The 20,909-nt window shown below is 39.4% G+C and overlaps 2 protein-coding genes across 40 annotated transcripts in view; one reads left to right on the top strand and one right to left on the bottom strand.

The window, feature by feature from the left end:
• CFAP96 (cilia and flagella associated protein 96) overlaps positions 1-20,909 on the bottom strand; it is a 521,342-nt gene that overhangs the window by 270,160 nt on the left and 230,273 nt on the right. The window lies entirely within an intron of this gene.
• Positions 1-20,909, top strand: part of SORBS2 (sorbin and SH3 domain containing 2) — a 353,761-nt gene that overhangs the window by 261,080 nt on the left and 71,772 nt on the right. For 12 of the 37 annotated variants that reach the window (XM_086703237.1, XM_086703221.1, XM_086703219.1 and 9 more), the window contains exons 5-9: positions 1,964-1,990; positions 2,238-2,362; positions 3,190-3,831; positions 14,972-15,007; positions 18,773-18,911. In XM_086703237.1, the coding sequence (XP_086559363.1) occupies positions 1,964-1,990; positions 2,238-2,362; positions 3,190-3,831; positions 14,972-15,007; positions 18,773-18,911 (969 nt within the window). The remainder of the gene's footprint in view (positions 1-1,963; positions 1,991-2,237; positions 2,363-3,189; positions 3,832-14,971; positions 15,008-18,772; positions 18,912-20,909) is intronic. The other 25 variants (XM_086703223.1, XM_025932860.2, XM_086703222.1 and 22 more) reach the window with 6 other exon arrangements.

Genomic DNA, 20,909 nt, shown 5'->3' with positions numbered 1-20,909 from the left:
TATTAATATCTCGTATTTCCTGTAGCATACGTACAGTTTCATTTGGAAGTCCCTGGGCCCAATACAGGGGAAGAGGGAAGCCTCTGGTTGAACCTAGAGTGACTATCTTGTGAGTCTTGCACTTAATGTTTATTCCCCCGTAGATTCCATAATCTCCAGCATGGTCACCAGTAAGAAGAAACAGAATTGCCCCTCTACAAACGACCAATTAGACAAAGTGTATTTCAAGCATCCTTCAAATCTGCTCTAAATATACCTTCCTCCCCTTCACTGTGTCTACACCTCTTGTACTTCCAAGCATCTGACTCCTTCCACCTCCATCCCCGGCATATACCCACACACCCTTCATTATAAGCTCAGTTTTATCAAACTAAGGTGAAATAAACTCCCTACGCTCACACAGATAATTATGATATAAATAATAATTATTAATGCTCCTTCCCTTTTCATTGCCATTCCAGGTCCCAAAACTTGTTCCTTGTCCACAAACAGTATGTGACACCCAGGTGGTTATTACATCTCTCTCCCTGAGGGCCCCAGAGCAGACTTCTAATGATTGCTCTTCGTTGCTACACCATGTTTGTTTTCTTTATAAAGTCCTCATCTTTATGAGGTGATTGAGAATTTCAATCACTTCTGCTTCCATTAAATCCTAGAAACAGAATCTAGTAGTAAACATTTCACATGTAAGTCTTCAAAGTTATTGCTTTTCTTTGCGGTAGCCATTTTATTATGGCAAAATGATTTTGAACTCATTGGAGATAAATTCCATACTAAATTAGCAACTATCACAAAGGATGAAGATTTGTCAGTCTTCTCTAACTCACGTGAGCTGGAGACATGGTAATGTACTCTCTGCTATGTCACATGTTTGTTCCTTTGATTTGGAAAGAGTCTATACCAAATATTTTATCTAAAAATCAAACTCTCATTTCTCAATTCATTTTTATCACTCCAAATTCATGTGTTTAGATTTCAAAGTATCCCATAAGCGTTAGAAAGAAAATGAAGAGTCCTTTTCACATGTAACATTCATGTTCTATCAGGCATTGAAATACAGCAATTTAATAATGGTCTCGGGAAACCTTGAGGAGGAATCCAGGACTGGACAGAAGATCAGGCTGGATGACCCCTAAGGTCCTTTCTAAAGTTCAGGCTTTATGATTCTGTGAGAAGTTGGCCATGTGGTATAAAAGAACAAACTGATTACCTCAAGTGTACCTCGGTTACAGAGTATTCTTGAATGTATAATTCAAATAAACCCCATAGTAAATATGCCATTGAGCCATTTTCCAACTATGTTAATACTGAACTTGTTTTCCATAGCTTTCTGCAAGACAATGGAATATACTGTAACAGCTCTTTCATATTTGAATACAAAATGATTTTTAAAATGGCAACAAGAAGAAAATTCAAAGTCCAGAGAACGATTTGAAAATATTGCAGAATATGGTGGAAACACCTACACTTTCTTAAAATATAAAAATGAAATGCAGGCTACAAAAAATTGACTGCTATCTAACATAGGACTTGAGTATGGTTACTAACACCAGGGCAGTGAAAACTAAGTATCTCGTGGCTTGATTTAATGCTTGGAGAAGCAGTTATTGTTTTCAAACCAGATACCTTTTGATCCTTTAATTTGGTATTTAAAAATTCATATATCCAGCTTGGGCAATAATAAGATAAAATTACATGGTTGCAACATTATTGAGGGGAAAAAATCAGTGTTTGTTATATGTGTTAATTACATATTATGTTTAATGAATGATATTTTAATTGAAATAAACATAAATGCACAAACCTCTCATTTAGTAGATTGGACTTACTTCGAGTTTTAGAAATGAGATCATGTTTGCAAAAAAAAAAAAGAAAGTGGTTGTGGTTCTTTCCCAAATGATCTTTACTAGACTGTTCATTTCTTTTACCCTGGTATTAATTTCAGCATTTCTTTTTCTTTTAGGACGTGATTCTCAGTCACCAGACTCAGGTACAGAAAAGCTATTCTGAATGACCATTACATTTGTTGTGAGTTTTTTTTTTTAACATATTTGTAGTCACATTGTTGACCTCACCGTAAACTTCAATTGCATATACACTTAGGTCTATGAAACTAAATTTAATTTCTAGAAAGAAATTAAATTCTATTTTGGAAATAAAAATAAATTTTACCAAAAAAAAATGTTAAAAGTGAATGCAGATATTTTTGTATCCAATTTGTCTTCCCTTAATAAAAGCTTGGAGCTCTTACAATGATCGAAATCAAGAGACACTGAACGGCGATGCTACATATTCCTCTCTTGCAGCAAAAGGTTTTAGAAGCGTTCGACCAAACTTACAAGAAAAAAAGTCACCAACTCAGGTAATCTTGCACGGCCTTGTTTACTGTGTTATTTTAAACATGGTTAAAAATATGCTTTACAGTCTCTTCTCCAGCAACATGTGCATATTTAGATGCATCTTTTATCTTTAATGTGTTTTTGCTTTTGGATCTGTATTCCTTGCCAAACTTGAACTCACGACATAGAAGACAAGTTTTTTTAAGCTCAAAACGGGCTTTGTGGGGCTTTTTTTCTGACTCAGTTCATAAAAGTACGATCACTTTCTACATAATGTTTATGATATTTCCTTAAATTCATAAAAAGCTGCCAGCCGATGCTTTGATTTCGAAGTTATGCGGTCGGCCACACGTTTATTCAATAAATAGGAGCTGTGCAACTGTTCATTACATTAACTGAAAGAACCTTGTGCTGGAGATCTTAGTAAAATTGTGCCCCAAATCTTAAAAGTGTTACCGAAACAGTGTGAATAAATATAGGGTACCTATACCTCAAAGTCTAAAATTATGCATATATCCCAAGGTCTAAAAAATTTGCGAAGAGAACACATGTTCATTTTTAACATAATTTTCAAGAATATAGATGGAGTCAAACTTCATAATGTATTCTCCATAAAAACCGTTTTCTCCCAGAGGGCAACTATCGATAATAAATTACAAGGCACTCTAAATGGAACAAAAATGATCGTTTAATCTAGCCAACAAAATGTGTAGAATAATAAGGAAATATGACATTGTTTTACTTTCTTTAAGGGTAAGGTTGACGCTGGTTTCTTTAATGACTAACTTTGACTTTCTCTCTGTTTTTCCTTCAACATTATTTCTCTCTCCGGATGCTTTTGGCAATCCAGGCACCCTTTCCACCGCCCAGAAAAGAGAGCTTTTGTAGTTCCTTGATAACCAGCCACACACAGGGTGACATTTTAGATCAACTAGTAACTAACACACAAACTCCCTCCTGTACGAAGTACTTTACTAGCAGAAAACCTCTTGAAGGAACTATGTATTCCAATGATGACTCAAACCAGACAATTGTGTATTCGGAAGAATCTAACACAACTGTGTCATATACCCAAAAAATCACTAACCCACTACCAGCAGCTGCCAGCACTGGCCCCCCATCAAATGCTGACACCAGCACCCCATTTCTACAAGAGGATTACACGCAGGACTCTCAAACTCGACGAATTTCTACACTGAAACTAATCCATAACCAGGATCTAGGAAGTAGTGTCCACTTTAATACTCCACGGTTGTCCCAACCTGTTGAGGTACCATCGTGGCTCAAAAGGCCTTGCTCACCACCCCCTAACCCAGTGCCTGGGATATACACAGCATCTCTTTCCATTCAGATAACTCCCGTTTCAGGACACGATCCTGAAAGCCACAAACAGCTACCTGAGCTTTCTCCAGAGACCACAAAGATACCTCTTCAGCAAGAGAGACAAAAATCTGCAGTTGCTGCGGCCTCCCAGTCCTCAGACTGCCGGGTGGTACATTACACTTTCCAATCTCTTCTTACAGGTGCTCAGTAGAGACCCTAACTCCTCTGATTTGGGCTTCTTATATAACCAAATGCTTTGTTAGTTTCCGAGCAGGAAGGGAAAGGAGAAAGAAACCATCTTCTTATTTCAAACCCTACTAAGTTCATCAAGAGATTTCTAGGTATCTTTTAATTAAAAAAATACATATCAACCAATGTATATCAAGCAATATATATATTGTGTATATGTACACAATATATATATATTGTTGTGTATATATATATATATATACAACCAACCAATATATATGTGCATATATATAATATGCATATATAGTATATATATAATTTTATATATAATTATATATATTAATATATAATTAATATATAATTATAATATATATATTATATTATATAATATATTCTATATAATATTAATATAATATATAATATAATATATATAATATAATTATATATATAATATACACAGATTTTTAATCCAGAAATCATGTGCTAACATTTCTTCCCTCTAAGTATTGATGAATTGGTTACCACTGAATACTCTGCAAACCACCTCAGTGCTCAAAGTATTTTTAAGTTTCACAGAAATATTTTTTATGTCAGGCCTTTGAGTGCCTTGATTTACCTCAGTTACCTATATAACATAATTAGCAATTACAATTCATTTTGGCAGGGAACATGTATTTTAATTCATCCAGCATTTACTCCTTTGTACCTCAATATTCATTTTCACTGAAACTTGATCCATTTCTACCTCTTAAAATTTATTTCAGAACATAGAGTCGTCAGTCTTTAATATCCAGACTGTTAGGAAGTAAACCCTTATTTCCCTATATGTAAAATGCTCTCATAGTGTCATTCTACTGGCATTTATTAATCATTTAGAAGATAAATGTTCCTCTTCTTGGTTCCTGCAACACGATATAGTGTTAAGAGCATAAGCTGTAAGGATAAACAGCGGGTTTCAGTTCAACTCCATCACTGGCTATGTGATGAGGCAACCTTCTTAACTTCTCTGTCGGTCTGAGCAAAGAAATGAGAATAATAATTAATCCTTAATTCCTAGGTTATGGTAGGACTAGGGAGAGAGTGGAAGAAAACTACTCAGCACAGAGCAAGCACTACATATGAGGTAGCCATTAATAAAGATAAAATACAGCTACAGCAGTAGTGGGACTATTGGAAACACTAATACCCAAGTAAATAATCTCTATAATACGATTTCCTGTAGCTGCACTATTAAAGATCATCCAAAACATATCCTTGAAGAGATATATTTTTAAACTTTGTAGAAAATCAGACATCTGACTGACACCACATCCCTTTTCCCACCTGTACAGCAGAAACCTTAAGCTTAGATGATTAAAAAGACAAACAGGGCGGGGGGCACCTGGGTGGCTCAGTCGGTTAAGCATCTGACTTCGGCTCAGGTCATGATCTCGCGGTCCGTGAGTTTGAGCCCCACGTCGGGCTCTGTGCTGACCGCTCAGAGCCTGGAGCCTGTTTCAGATTCTGTGTCTCCCTCTGTCTCTCTGACCCTCCCCCGTTCATGCTCTGTCTCTCTCTGTCTCAAAAATAAATATTGAAAAAAAAAAAAAAGAAAGACAAACGGGTATTTTCATACCTCTGCTAAAAAGATCTCCTTCATCAGCTGATTGTGATATGCAAAATTAATTCATTAGCGAAATTTCTTTGAATTAAGGTAATATCTTTTGAAAGCCCCTATGAAATATGATAACAATAATTATAATAGCAACTAAAAATACTAGGAGTTTATTATATGCAGGGAAACTGAAGTTCGATCACTTTCTTTTTCCACGGTTTTGCCACTATCCATGCCGACCAGAGATAGTTGGTTTCATTACATAATCCCCAGAGAATCAGCATGAAACACAAATTAAGGTGTTGAGAACCTGTCACTGTTATTCATTGAACGATTATTTATTGGGTATCTACTATGTGTCAAGTCTGTTCTAGTCACAGAGCTGTATTTGAAACTATTGAGAATTAAAATCTTGCCAGAGAGAGGCAAAACTTAATAAAAAAAAAAAAAAAAACTTAGATTATATACATCAGAAGGAGATTCTGTAAATAACTAAGCAACACTAAGCAGGGATCCGGGGAGCAGAGTCCACGTTATTTGGGGTAGTCAAAGGATCCTCATTGAGAAGACCGAACAGCTTTGAAGGGGGAAGACTATTCCTGTCAGAGAGAGCATCGTGTAAAGGCTTTAAAACTGAAGCATGCTGGGGCTGCTCGAGGACCAGCAGGGAAGCCAGTGGAAAGGAGAGGGAGAAAGGCAGGCACAGAGGAGGCAGAGGGGACGTCAGAGGTGACAGTGGCCAGATGACAGCAGTCCCTGCAAACACCGCAAGGATTTCAACTTTTACTCCCAATAAAAATGGGAGCCATTGGGAAATTTCAAGGCTACCGCGATTGTCATTTAACTCGCAGTCTAACTGAATCATTCTGGCAGCTCAGGGGAGAACAAACTATGCTAGGGCGAAAGGAGACCAGGCAGCCAGTTAGGTGGCTCTTGCAACCATTTACGTGAGAAATGATGGTGCTCAAGGCAGGGTAGAAGCAGCAGAGGTGAGGAGAAATCGGATTCTGGATTTATTGTGAAAATAGAGAAAACAGGACTGCCTGCCAGACTGCCTGGGGGACGTGAGGGAGAGTGAAGAGTGAAGGCTGACTCCAAGGTCTTGAATCTTTGCACCTGAGGAGGATGGAATTTGCCAGCCTTTGCCCACACAGACTGGATAACTTTGGGTAGAGCAGGTCTGGGGGAAAATCAGAGGTTCCACTGGGACATAGTAAGTTTGAGGTGTCTATGAGATATCCGCATGCAGGGGTGGAGTAACTGGTCCAACGTAGGAGCCTGGCATTCAGGTAAAGGGTCCAGGTTGGAGATACCAGCCTACAGATGGTTCTCGTAGGCAAGAGACTGAATGAGATCACCAGGGCATGAGTACTGAGAAAACAAGAGGCCCGAGGACTGAGCCCAAGAGCATCCCGATAGTAAAAGAAGGAACCAGCAGAGGAGACTAAAAGAAGCATCCACTAAAGGAGGAGGAAATCCAGGAACATGTGGTACCCTAAAAGCCCAGCAAGGAAAGTATACGGAGAAGGAAGAGATGGTTAAGTGCACAAATACTGCTGACGGGGCAAGTGTATGATGAGTTGTGCTAAGTCATCCTGGAATTGGTTGTGGGTACGGAGACTTTCTTGGAGTGGGCTTAAGAGAGACTAGGAGAAGAGCAATTGGAAATTGCTTTTCCTTTCAAGACCTTATTATTGTAAGCCCTTTCATCCAATGATTCTCCCTCTCTGAGCCTCAGTCTTTCATCTGTAAAATGGGGATAATAACGGCATTCATCCCCTGTGAAGTTTGAAGAAGATACTGTATACAAGGAGTCTGGTGTAGGGCCTGCTACATAGTAACCCCTCGATATGTAGAAGTTGTTATTTTAAAATAGTATCCTTTTTCCAACTCTACTTCTGATGGGGAAAAGGAAATCTGTTGTTTTCCACAACACATTTTTTTAGGAGTGGATTAAAGTTTATTTCATCTGACCTGCAGTGTGTTCCATGATGAGAGTGTGTTGCCCTTTATAGCATTTTGTCAAAAGGTGGAATGACATTATTGCACTTTGGGCTTGCTTTTATTGATTGATTGATTGATTGATTGTAGTAAGAATATTTAACATGAGATCTACCCTTTTAACAGATTTTAAAGCGTATCCTTAACTATAGCCACAATGTTGCAGGGCAGATCTTCAGAACTATTCATGTGGCCTAACTGAAACATTATACCTGTTGAACAGCAACCCACGTCCCTCCCAACCCCCCCGCCCCTGCCCCTGGCAACCCATTTCCTGTTCTCTGCTTCTCTGAGTTTGTCTTAAATACTTCCTGTAAGCGGGATCGTGCAAGATTTGTCTTTCTGTGGCTGGCTTATTTCACCGAGCATAATGTCCTCAAGGTTCATCCGTGTCTCACGGGACAGGATTTCTTTCTTTCTTAAGACTGAATAGCATTCCATTGTATGTACATATCGCACTTTCTTTACTCCATTCTTCCACTGATCCATATTTAGGCTGTTTCCCCATCTTGCCTATTGTGAAAAATGGGCATTGTTAAGTCTCATTTTCCACATAATGGCCTCTCACAATGGTGACCTTTGCATTTTAAATACTTACACTCCACGTTCTGGTGAGAAGTCTCATCAAATACTGAGAGCTGCAGGCTACACTCTATGAATCAGCCCAATATAGGCTCCATTATAAAGAATTAGCCTCCCAAGAAATTACCAGACCCAAGAAACAAAAATTCTCTACACTGAGAAGTGAAAAGGAAACTTCAGTGTTCTACGAGTTCCGTTTACTTTTTTTTTTTTTTTTTTTTTTTTTTTTTTGCTGTTTTTGTTAAAGTCTGTCCGTTGGTTTAAGAAGAAAACAGCAACCTACTTTTAGGAATTTCTATTCTCTCCATATTTGATAATTGAACATATTGTTTGATTTTCCTACTAATTTATAAATAGAACCAAAATGAGGTGTGTTACCCGACTATTACTGTGGGAACAGATACCCTGTTGCTAAAAAAGTCACATTGTTCTTCAGTGTCAGATAAGCGGAGGTCTAAGCCAGAAGCTTTGAAAAGACAGCAAAAGCGACGCCCTAAATATTTTCCCTGGCATTTGTGAATGCTGTTCCCGTTGCTTCAGGAGGATAATCTCGACCCTTCTATTATGAAATAACCTAATCAATCATTTGTCAGAGCCTACTTTCACAGCTGTGGCTGTACATATGTTAGAGACTCAGGAGAATTTATCTCGCTGTCATGTAGAGGAAGGAGCAAAGTCATCTCTGTTGCTCCATGCAATCAAGATGTCTAAGTTAAGGAAGGCAGAATAATGAATAAATGTCAGCAGCGCAGAATGGTAAGAAAGGTTTAGAATACAAAGTATGCTTTCTGGACCAATCCCATCAATACCGCACCGATCGCTCATGTGTTCCATTAGGACGGCCAGCCAACATCCCATATTCTTCTCTGTGAGTCTGTTATGCTATCAGCTGATGGCAGTTTTCATATTAATGTTCTCCTTACCCTGTTCTTTGCTTTGGGCAAAGCATGCCTGTGCTTTCCAGGCATTTCATTTTTTTTGTACTAAATGCTTTTTTTGGTACTATACTAAGTACTTTACGTACATTTCCACACTTAATTTTCACCAGCTTTAGGAGATGGGTTTTACTAATGTCCACATTTTACACATGAGGAAACGGAGGCCAAGGGAGACTAAATGACCTGCCCAAGTCTGTCTGACTCCAGATCCACAGCTCCAGCAGTAGCTTCCACTGCCTCTATTTTCTGAGATAACCTGACTCCTGAACCCCATCTTCTGGCAACATTCTTAAAATATGACACCTTCGGGGCACCTGGGTGGCGCAGTCAGTTAAGCGTCCGACTTCAGCCAGGTCACGATCTCGCGGTCCGTGAGTTCGAGCCCCGCGTCGGGCTCTGGGCTGATGGCTCGGAGCCTGGAGCCTGTTTCCGATTCTGTGTCTCCCTCTCTCTCTGCCCCTCCCTCGTTCATGCTCTGTCTCTCTCTGTCCCAAAAATAAATAAACGTTGAAAAAAAAAATTTTTTTAATTAAAAAAAAAATATATATATGACACCTTCCTAGATTCAAAATCATATTCTCCATCAGAGTACCACAGAGGACAGTGGAAATATTCACTCCCCTGGTCAGACACCACACTGTGTGTCCGAATCTGGGTGACAATTTTGGATAACTTGCACCCACAGGTAGGGACTATAATGCTGTTAAGATCTCTGGTAAAAGGGTCCTCCTTATGAGACTATAGGGCAATCTTGTATCACTGAAATGCCAGTGGTACAGCCAGGCCTTCGGGGAACAGGGGAATGACCAGTTAGCTACTTTTTCCCCATCTGAGATGCCACCTAGTTCCTTCTGTCCTCTGTGAGTCAGCCTCGTTCTCTCTTAGCTTCTATCCTCTCATTGCTTCAAGTTGTCTGTGGATTCCTGTGACACTGTCTGGTGCCAGTTATGCATGAACTTGTGTCTGGGGTTGTGGGGAACACTACTGCCTGACTGGGACATTCAGTGTCATATAATTCAAATTCCCCAGCAGGAGGAAGTGCCTAATTGGCCTAGCTCAGTTCAGTTATTCTCCTGAACAATCAGCTGTGGCCAGAGAAATGGAGTCGCCTAATACAAACATGGCTGCCAGGTACTTCCTTCCCAGCATCCTCAGGAGGGGCAGAGAGAAGAGGTTGATTATTACAGAAACAGGAGGTGGGGGGGGGGGGGGAGGTAAAGATTGACTTTTATATTTCCTAAAAATTCTTAAGTTGTTTATTTAAAAATTATGGAAATTCAAAGTCTTAACAATGAGATGGATAATTATATTACAAAACTCCATTATAAGTACCCATCAGCAATTTCCATTATTTGGTCATCCATTTTCAACGGTCAACTCCAGTTATCCTGGTAGTGTTTTAAAATCAACATAAGACACCATTCCCTTAAGTTAGTAGAAATTTTAGTACCTTTATCCAACGAGTGAAGAGAAAAAAAATAATGAAAGAACCATTATGACACCCAATAAAATATAAATGATTTCTCAATGTAAGGGGATTGATTCTTACGTAATTCCCTCCTAGATTTTTTTATTCAAGTAAATTACTGTCTACTCTATGGAAAAATAGAGAATAAAACCAGTCAAATCCCTTGCTTGATATTTCTCAAGTATTCTGTATGCTCCTCGGGAAAGGAGACCTACAAGATTAAGGTGCCAGACCACAGTAGCATGTCAAGCCAACTGGAGCCCAAGAGAGAAACAAAAATACGTGCCCGTATATATATGTTGTTATGTATTGTTAATTTTTTCTAGAACATTGAAGTCATTTTTAAAATGTTGGAAAGTTTAAAAAGCAGGTGCATTAAAACCAACATTACATTTCAATATTTTATTTACACAAACAGAATTTATTATAATCTTACTTCCTCTTAATTGAAAATTGTCTTCTTTGTGATCATTGTTAGTCAAGGGGAAATTGTCTAACACAGCTATTCTCGCCACTGAAAATGAGTTCAGGAAAAAGAAGATTTGGGAAATTTTACTGATGGGTTTGCTTTCATTAAAAAATCCAGGATACATTTTTTTTCCTTTTTCCTTGGTCTTCAGTGTGACTTGTCATGTTATTTAAATTTTTGGCATTTGGTTCTGTATGGATTTTGGGGGGGACATTGATTTTGATTTTTTTTTTCTAAGATTGCATGAAAATAATGTTTGTCTCAATTACTGAATTTTTTTTTTTTAATTTTGAGAGAGAGAGAGTGCATGTGCAGGGGAGGGGCAGAAAGAGAAAGAGAGAGAAAGACAGAATCCCAAGCAGGCTCCATGCTCAGTGTGGAGACTGACACAGGGCTCGATCTCAAAGTTTGTGAAATCATGACCTGAGTTGAAATCAAGAGCCAGACACTGAACTGACTGAGCCACCCAGGTTCCCCCCAGGTACTGAATTTTTGTCACTCCTTTCAATTTTGCACCCAAGTTAAGGGTCTCCTCATGTCCCCTGAGGCCTGGAGTTGCCAGACTATGCTTCCTTTCCCTGTGCCCCAGTTTTATACCAAGCCCACAGCCGACGACCCTTTTCTCACTTCCAGCTTCTGGATCTACAGAGTTAGCAAACTGACGGCCCACGGCCTTGTAACTATAGATACGTTTGGCTGGCCTGCCACGGGGTTTATTTTATTTTTAATTTGGCCGCCTTTAGGGGGAACATGCCTTCTCCATCCTACTGTGGTTCTCACTATTCCCTCTTATCTAACGCCTGACCTGATCTACCCATTCTGGGTACATTCCTGGCCCTGGGTAGGCACTTGAGTTGGCAAGGCCTACACACAACCAATACACCTTTTCCACTGCTGAAACTCATCCTTCCTGAGCCGCCTCATTCCTAGTTCCTCAAGGAGTCCAGCCTCGAGTTAGTGATCTCTTTCATCCACAACTTCACCTTAGCATTCTGGGTTGAATTCATGCGGACCCAGAGGTTCAATGCTGCTCTCTCTTGGAATATTGAGTACCTTGGGGTTTAAACGCTGTCCCTTTCCTTTGTAGAAACCAGGCAGCAGCAAACTGGTGTCTCTAGCTCCTCTCTCCCTCCCAGCTCAACAGTTGGAGAAAGTGAAAAGGAACTTATACCCACAAAAGTTGGGGACTGTGGGCCTACAGCCAAGCACCTTAACCTTACATGTCTTGGAAGATGGAGACACAAAACAACTATGATGATTTTCTGCAGTCATCTGTCTATCTGCCACGAAATTCAGCAGGAAAACAAATTCTCTTGTTTTTTACGTTAATGTTTCCTACTCCAAGTAGTCTGGATTGACTTTTCAATCCTCTTCCCTTTTCAGGCTCTTGCCCCCCACTCTTATCACATTTTCCTCAGAGAAACATGTAGCATGTGGTCTTCTCTCCTGCTGTGTCTAAGAGGGCATCTCATCATCAACGAGGAGACCAGGGTCACGCAAAAAACTAGTCTAAGATGTAATTTACATCTTTATGGCAAGCTATTTCAAAGCTTTTGTGTGAGTAACCTATAGACTTGATTTTTTTTTTAAGTTTCATCTATAGCAATTTAAATGTGGTATGACTCACCAAGATGCATTCCATCCGTTACACACACGCGGATTAGGACTCAAAATTGTGAGCATATCAGGAGGTAGGGAGAGAAATTCGCAAAGTGAAAGAGTTCTGCAGACAAGCTCTTGAAAGAACAAATGAATGGATAGAGACCATTCCTAGACACCATGCCACACAAACAAACTGATCATATTACCCATGACAACTGTGGTTTTAGAGACAATCTGCTTTAGCATTTGACATGTTTCAAGTCCAAAAGGATACATACGGTAAGCCAATCCAGGGAGAGATACAGTCATTAGCTTTTCCTCTTAATTTTGAAGGGGAAAGAACTCCTCTGAGCAGATAACTCAAATCCTTTGGCATGATTTATATTATTTAACGGAATTTTCACTGAGCATAAGTAAAACTAAAGAGACCCATGTTACATGGAAAGCTCTTCAGTGGAATTACATTATTATGAGAAATTCCATGGACACCGTACTCACCCAAGATAGCTTTGTATTGAATTGCATTCAGAATTCTAGCAAAATCCTTACATTTTAAATTGTAATTATTGTAGTTTCATAATATTATAGTTTTACTTCATAATAGTGTAATTTTACTTTATTATAAAAATGTAATAATAACATGCATACATTACTACGAGAATATTTTAAATTCTGGGTAACTTGGAGATTTCTGTCAGTTAATTCTAGAGATTTTAAAACTGTATACAGTAAAGGGGGCATCTGGGTGGCTCAGTTGGTTGAGCGTCCAACTTCGGCTCAGGTCATGATCTTGTAGTTCGTAAGTTCAAGCCCCACATCAGGCTCTCTGTTGTTGGCACAGAGCCCACTTCAGATCCTCTGTCCCTTCTCTCTGCCCCTCCCTGACTTGCGCTCCCTCAAAAATAAATAAAACATTAAAAAAAAAACCGTAGAGACAGTAAAAAAGTATCACTTTCAAAACAAGTGTGTCTAAACAACAACAACAGCAATCATATTAAATAAAAATAGGATAAGGAAACCTGTCTTTTTATCCAGGGTTGGAATTTCTTAACTTGTTAGATTAATCGAACAAGTTAAGAAATTAGATTGTTAGATTATGGTATCCACAATCCCCAAAGTTTATGTGGAATTTTATGTAGGCATGAATTTGTACACTTTTCTTAAGAGAAGAGTCAATAGTCTTCATCACATTTTTTAAGCTATCTGTGACTAAGAGAAACCTTTTTACGTATTTGTTTTAGAAGTATTTGTTTAAAAGGCTGAAGAAAAAAATTAATTATGACTTTTTATGGGAGGAACAGTTGTATGGCACCAACTGTTAGGAAAATGCTGGCTGGCCAAGAACACCAAATAGTACCACCTAAACTTTTCCTAGGCAAGATTTCTAAGTTTATACAGTTTTCTTTAATTCATTCCTCACCCTGGTATTAATGTCCTGTGATACTTCTGGCTATCTGTCTTACAACTGGCACCACACCAAACACTCAAAAACAAAAACAAAACAAAAAAAACCTCTATTCTGAAGGCGGAAAAGAAGAATTAAGAAAAAAAAAATTCTTTTTTGCTTCAAAGTTTCATTTACTCATGATGAGGCTGATGTTTATCATCACAGTTGACATGTGTGGGTAGACATGACAATGGTCAGAAGAGATAGCTAGAAAGCCTGTAGTGGGCCATCTGCTCTCTTCCTTTGACAGACAGCCCCTCCACCATGGTTTTTAGCCTCTTGGGTTATATAGCCTTGGAGGCATTAAAACTTATTTTTCTCCAGTTTCTTTCTCCTTTACCTAAGACTTAAAACCAACAGTGGCTCTAACCAACTAAGGTACCTTCTAACCATCATCAGGGGCTGGTTTTTGTCTTCACTTCATTTTCACAAACAGGTGTCTCCATTTGCACAGTTAGGATATTTTAAAGTTCAATTCTTTTAGTGTTTTATAGTGAAATCAAAATATCCTTTCCAATTAATTGTTTTTAGTTCCATTGTTCTTCAGATCTGTAAGTCAGAAAAAAATGGGGTAACCTGTTTTTTTGGGGGGGATTATTTCCAGGGGGGAGGCAGTCGGGGGAAATCTGCTATAAGATTTTTCTATTGAAGCGAAAGGAATTCTGCTGGCCAATAGATGACCTGATATTATTTTGCTGTCACAGGGACACAATACAAAACTTCTGAGGGAAAAATTCCATGATGCCAAGCCTCTCAAGCCCCCACCCAAAATTACAATGCAGTGCTACGTGAAAATTGGTCTTATTTCCAAAAACACTTACTGGATTTATTTTCCTCACTTTTTCATGCTTGCTCTGTACTGAATGCCGGTAACTAATCCTTTGAATATATTTCTTAAAAGGGCTTGCAAATACAGCTGATGATTAAGCTGAATAAAGCCTTCTCTGCCACATTGCAAAAAGAGATGTTCTTATTAACTGAATAATTTATATCTCTTATTATGTTTCCCTCATACTCAGCCTGGAAACCAGAACTTAGCTGCCCATGTGCCAGAGGTAAATGCTTCACAGGCTCACAGGCAAAGCACACCAGAAGCCTCCTCACGCTTTTCCCTCCCGTGGTGCTTTTGAACTGAACCACTTCTTACCTGACGGCGACCCCAGCCCAGCCTCACCGACTCTGTCACCACCTGCTGATCTGGGGCCTTCACACCTGCATAGACCCCCCCGAGCCTTTCACACTGCTTTTTGCAAACCCCTTCCCCTCGCTCCTGTCCTCCCTGCCCACAGCCACACCGCAGACTCTCTCACTTACAGACTTGTCCTGCTCCTCCGGTGAGTTCTCCCCAACCATCCCACATGCGCTCAGGAAGCTGACTCTGACATCCCTGACCGTTCTGCTTAACTGACTGAGCCACCCAGGTGCCCCGACGTCCCTGACCATTCTGAAACACCTTCCCGACCGTGGGTCAGAGGTCATCTGTGACAGATTGCAGCACCAGGCAGCCATGCGGGACCTTATTCTTCCTTCCTTTGCCTCCGCCACTTTTTAAACAGATCCCATGGGCCAGACACAAGGACTGATTGATTTCTCGTCTGGCATCTCACTTTGCTGCCAAGCGTTTTTATTCACATAGGTGTAAATTATACCTAAACCGATTCCGCACAGTCTGTCCAGAAAATCCTTTATAGTCATCCTCATAAGCCTACTTTCAGCTGAAAAAGTCAACTGTCTTCTGATTCATTAAAAAAAAAAAAAATTTAATGTCTATTTTTGAGAGAGACAGAGCATGAGTGGAGCGGGGCGTGGGGGAGTGTAAGGTGGGGAGGCAGAGAGGGAGACGCAGAATCCGAAGCAGGCTCCAGGCTCCGAGCTGTCAGCACAGAGCCCGACGCGGGGCTCAAACTCAAAAACAGAGAGATCATGACCCGAGCCAAAGTCAGACGCTTAACCCACTGAGCCACCCGGGCGCCCCTCTTCTGATTCATTTCAGAGTCATTTATATTTACACTGTGTTGCTCTAGCTAATGAGTTGTACAGTGATTTGCTTTGATAAGTAGTTATCTCAAAAAAAGAATAAATTATCTCAGAAATTTAGATAAGTCTACATATATTATGATGATCAAGTTATAGCAAAAGTCTTCACATTTTTCCACAATTTTAACCCAGTCTTAAATCCTGGTAGATAACAGTTTACCTCTGAGATTCATATGAATTTGTCCTGTGTGACTAGTTCACACACCCTTGTTTCTCGCATACGTAATTGCTGACCGCATGATGCTAATTCTCCCTTCTCTTTCACTAACCGCTACATCTTTTGAACCTATCTGTCTTATAGGGGCGAACGATGTAACTACTCCTAGTCTACACTGCAGAAATTTAGCCCTCTGAGCTTTTGGAATTGTTTTTCCTGAGCCATTCTGGGTTAGACATTTATGAATTCATTTATTGTTTTATATACCAATAATTCATCTTTCATTTAGAGCAATATATAAATAGTCCCCATACAATGATATCATTTAAATATGTCTATATGGCAAGAGTCCCTAGCAAATGATTTATGAATAACTAAATGCTTTCAGATTTTAAGGCACAGATTTTCTTTTTTTTTTTTTTAAGTTTATTTATTTTGAGAGAGAGAGAGCATGAGGGTACAAGCAGGGGTGGGGCAGAGAGAGAAGGAGAGAGAGAGAATCACAAGCAGGCTCTGCACTGGCAGCATACAACCCGACATGGGGCTCAAACCCACGAACTGTGAGATCACGACCTGAGCTGAAACCAAGAGTCAGACACTTAACGGACTGAGCCACCCAGACGCTCCTAATGCACACATTTGCCATCATATATAATGTATAGACAATGGCTTCAGTTTGAAAGGTATCTAACTTTAGGCAAACAAAAAAAGTGGAGAATTTTTTTCTAAAATCGATTTTGTGATGAAGTTTGAAATAAGCACCATTGTAAACAAAATTTTAGTTGTGCTACATAATTTTTATGTCATGTCAATGTCATAAACCTGAAAATTTCATGCAGGGAGAAATAGTATAAGTCACATGCTTTTCAAGACATCGCAATTATAGAAGACAAAAGACTTTTTAGTATCTTTCTTAAATACTTAACAATACTTTAAATGGGGTTTAGTATTCATTCAATGGTTGGGTATAAAACTTTGCCATGAAATGTTCCCATTAGTGACTGGCTACAGAAAAAACAAAACAAAACAAAACAAAACAAAAAACCTTCACTTTGCAGGGCTAACACCCTACCTGTCAGTACAGCCAGAGGCTCAGTGGTCCTGGGATTCTCCATGTTCTACTATGTTTTCAATAGTTCTCCATTTTAAAACTTCAAGGAATAGTAGGGCCTTTAACCAAAAATACAGAACAGTAATAGCATATAAAATTATGTACTAACCAATTCAATTTGCTATATTTAAGACTCCTTAGGAGCCTGAAAGGCCTACATACATATAGTCTTACAGGCACAATCAGAGCTAACTGGAACTGAACTTAGTTTCAAGTTGTGGTTCAAATTGCACATAGGTCGTCCATGAGATGATTTTCCTAATAAGTATTACACTATAACAATAAAGTATTTTCTAAAATTCTAATGGTATTATTTCATTAGTAAAATCCTGGTCCGTTTAACATGATGAAAGATGAAGTCTATCCGCAATATTTACTTTCTTAGCCCATAATCAATATTATTGAAACTATCAAAATAGGATTCAAGCCAACTTTTCTAAGTTTAGTAACACAGTAACATGATGGTTTTTCATAAGAATTCTGCTTTTAACACTCATTGTAACACATTATAGCAATAGTACCATAATTATATTTACAAAGAACAACCAAACCAATTTGGGCAAGGTGGCAAAAATATTCTCAGGTAATTTATCAAACTTGTAGACAGGCTCTGAGGCATTTGGGTGGGCCAGTGCCTCGGATCATTTGAATGTCCAGTGCTGTTCAGGTATAAGACCTATAAGATATGGTGGTTTGTGACAGGAGAGTGGTTTCTGTAATAGCTCAGAGAAGCACTTAATCAGTAAGCACAATCACTGTGATGGAATATTTATTGACCCCAGGGCAGATGTGGTATGGCTATAAAAATATGAAATTAAATTAACTCTTGGCCATTTGCAAAACATGAGCTTTAAAATGACAAATCAAGGAAATATGTAAGTAATTGACTACCTACATTTCAGGCCTGTATTGTAGAAGTTTAATTTGTTTTAGGATCAGTAGAAAAGGTTCGCAAATGATGGTTCTTTATCTGTGTTTGTGTGTATTCAGCTGTAAAGTATTTTAACCAAATGCTCTTACTAATGTTTCGTCTCATTTGCATGCATTATGTAATCTCCCCCTGTGCCCATGCTCGGCGCTGTGTTGCGGATAGAGAGGCATCCTTAATAGTGGTGAGCTCAGCCTCTGTGAACTAAGTTGATCCAATTCAATTAGAATACGTGTCCATTGAATATCTACTATGTTATTAGCACAGGTCGAACATTATAAAAAAGCATAAAAGCAGCACATATATGACTATCTCCAACAAGTATCTTGCGATCTCGCTGGGGATATAATATCCTCAGATATAAATCAATCAAAACAATAAATTCTCAAGAAACCAAAAAGAGACCCATAAAGTACTAAATGAGATTGCAATAGGGAGAAGCCAGTGGTTTATCATGCCTTTCTGATGCTTTGCCAGAAAAGATTGATTCTTTTAGAATAGGATAGATTGCTTCATGATACGTAAATCCAAACGGTTGTGTTCCTTATATTCCTCACTTTGCCTGGATGTCTCAACTCTCTTCTCAGAGCCAGATAACAGTGAATGGAAACTCAGGAGGTGCTGTGAGCCCAATGAGTTACTATCAAAGGCCGTTCTCCCCTTCAGCTTACTCTCTCCCAGGCTCGCTCAACTCAAGCATTATCATGCAGCATGGCCGGTCACTTGGTAAGTCTTTTGCAGTCATGACTTTCATGACAATTTCATATAACAAATACAAACCACCTGAGAAAAACATCAGAGTAATTTTTCCAAAGAGGTGGGATATTCAACACTCCAGTATTTAATGAACCTCTGCTAGGGGAGGACTTAAGAGCAGAGGAGTCACTGGAGAAAACAGGCATCCAGCTATCCCAAGACAATGACTACATCTATATCTGAGCCTGGAAACAGCTATTAAGTGTTTGCGGTTTGAAGTAGAGAGAAGGTGGACAGTCAGACAGGGGAGTTCTCCCCACCGGAACATTCATGTAGCGCATTTCCATGGATGGCAAATACCATCCATGTTCAAAACAGCTCGTCCTTTTGTGGAAAAGCTTTCACTGTAGAAAATTCTCTTGGCATATATACAGAATTGCTTCACAGTTAAAACAGTCTAACAGGGGGACAGCTGCCTCACAAAAACAGTAAATAGTAAACTATCGCCTCACAAAGTAGCAAAACGCTCTTTGAACGGAGACCAGAAGACCATTGGCCTGGGACAGGAGTTCCTTTAAATAATGATCCCTGAAGTTGCTGTAGAGAGAGTTCTTAATCCTTTGAGGATTAGGAATTAGATGAAAGAGAGAGCTCTCCTCCAGAAAAAGAAAAATGCACATTTGAACATTCATACACACTTTCAAGCGTATCATTTCACGGGCCCTGTGATTTTTTTTTTTTTTTTTTTTTTGAAGGCTCGTGGATAAGAACTTGTACTGTATGATCACAAACACTTTTATGTGGCAAATATAGTAGGACTGTTTAGAAAACAATGTATTTCTTAGTTTTTAACAATGTAAAAAAGCAAAACCCCAAAACACTAAAAACCAAACCAAATCAAGCCGTCATCCGAATTCAAGCTGAGAAAGGTCCCATGATGTTGAGGGACCGGAAGGCTTCCCTCCGGACAGCCGGGAGGAAGGCAGAGGAAAGAGGGCAGGCAGCACACCTCTCAGAAAGGCTGAGACTGATCCCTCCGGCCACCGCCAAACAGCAACAGAACACAGGCCTTCCACTCTCCTCTCCTCCTTAAACAGCAGGCAGGGCCTCTTCTCCCCCAGCACCGTTTGTTCGTTGAAAGACATGATGCCATCCAGCCTTACCCGGGAACATTCAGCGTGTGCGTTATGGAACTCAGCTTCTGTGGTCAACAGAGCCTCTGGAACACTCACATGGAGCCCTGAGACTCACCAAAGAAAAGTCTAAATATACTTGTGCCTTCTCTAATGGTGCTCGTGGGGATCACCTGTGAATGTTATAATGCTGTCCTTTTAGAGTATAAGAAACTAGGACGTCCTTGTGCCCAGACACTGCTCTGAAACAATCAGTCCATGGTGCAGTATTGTAACAGGAGTCCTTTATATCGAGACTTTTACAAAATGTTTATTAATTTATTTTGTAAGGGGGGGGGAGGGAGCATGTGTGTGCGTAAGGGGGGAGGGGCAGAGAGAGAGAGAGAGAGAATCCCAGTTAGCACAGAGTCCGACGTGGGGCTCAATGCCATGAACCATGAGATCATGATCAGAGCTGAAATCAAGAGTCAGACACTTAACTGACTGAGCCACCCAGGCCCCCCTAGATTTTTTATATAGCTATGCATCATCACACTCCTTTAGTAAAACTACAAATTATTCTAGCCATAATGTTTTCTCAAATAATTATCATCAAAGTCTGACTCTTTTTCCTCATTACCTGTCTTAATACACACAATTTTGTCCCTCCCACCCCGAGAAACAAAATACATAAATACTTGAATGTAGACAGTCTTTCTTATTAGAACATACTGATGGGTAGATTTACATATAAGCCATACCACAAGGAAAGAAATGTCCCTTGTCCCACTGGAACAAATTCCAATCAGCCAGTGCTGAGATAGGTTCTGAGAATATACAAATCTATCCTGCTTTGAGAAACTTTATATTAAGCTGAGGACAAAAGACTACAAAAATGAGAGTTAGTGGACCTATA

The sequence above is a fragment of the Puma concolor genome, chromosome B1 (genome assembly GCF_028749965.1).
Source record: "Puma concolor isolate L17-30 chromosome B1, mPumCon1.1.hap2, whole genome shotgun sequence".
Lineage (NCBI taxonomy): Eukaryota > Metazoa > Chordata > Mammalia > Carnivora > Felidae > Puma > Puma concolor.
The sequence above is the reverse complement of the archived record's forward strand: the minus strand, read 5'-3'. Positions and strand labels throughout refer to the sequence as shown.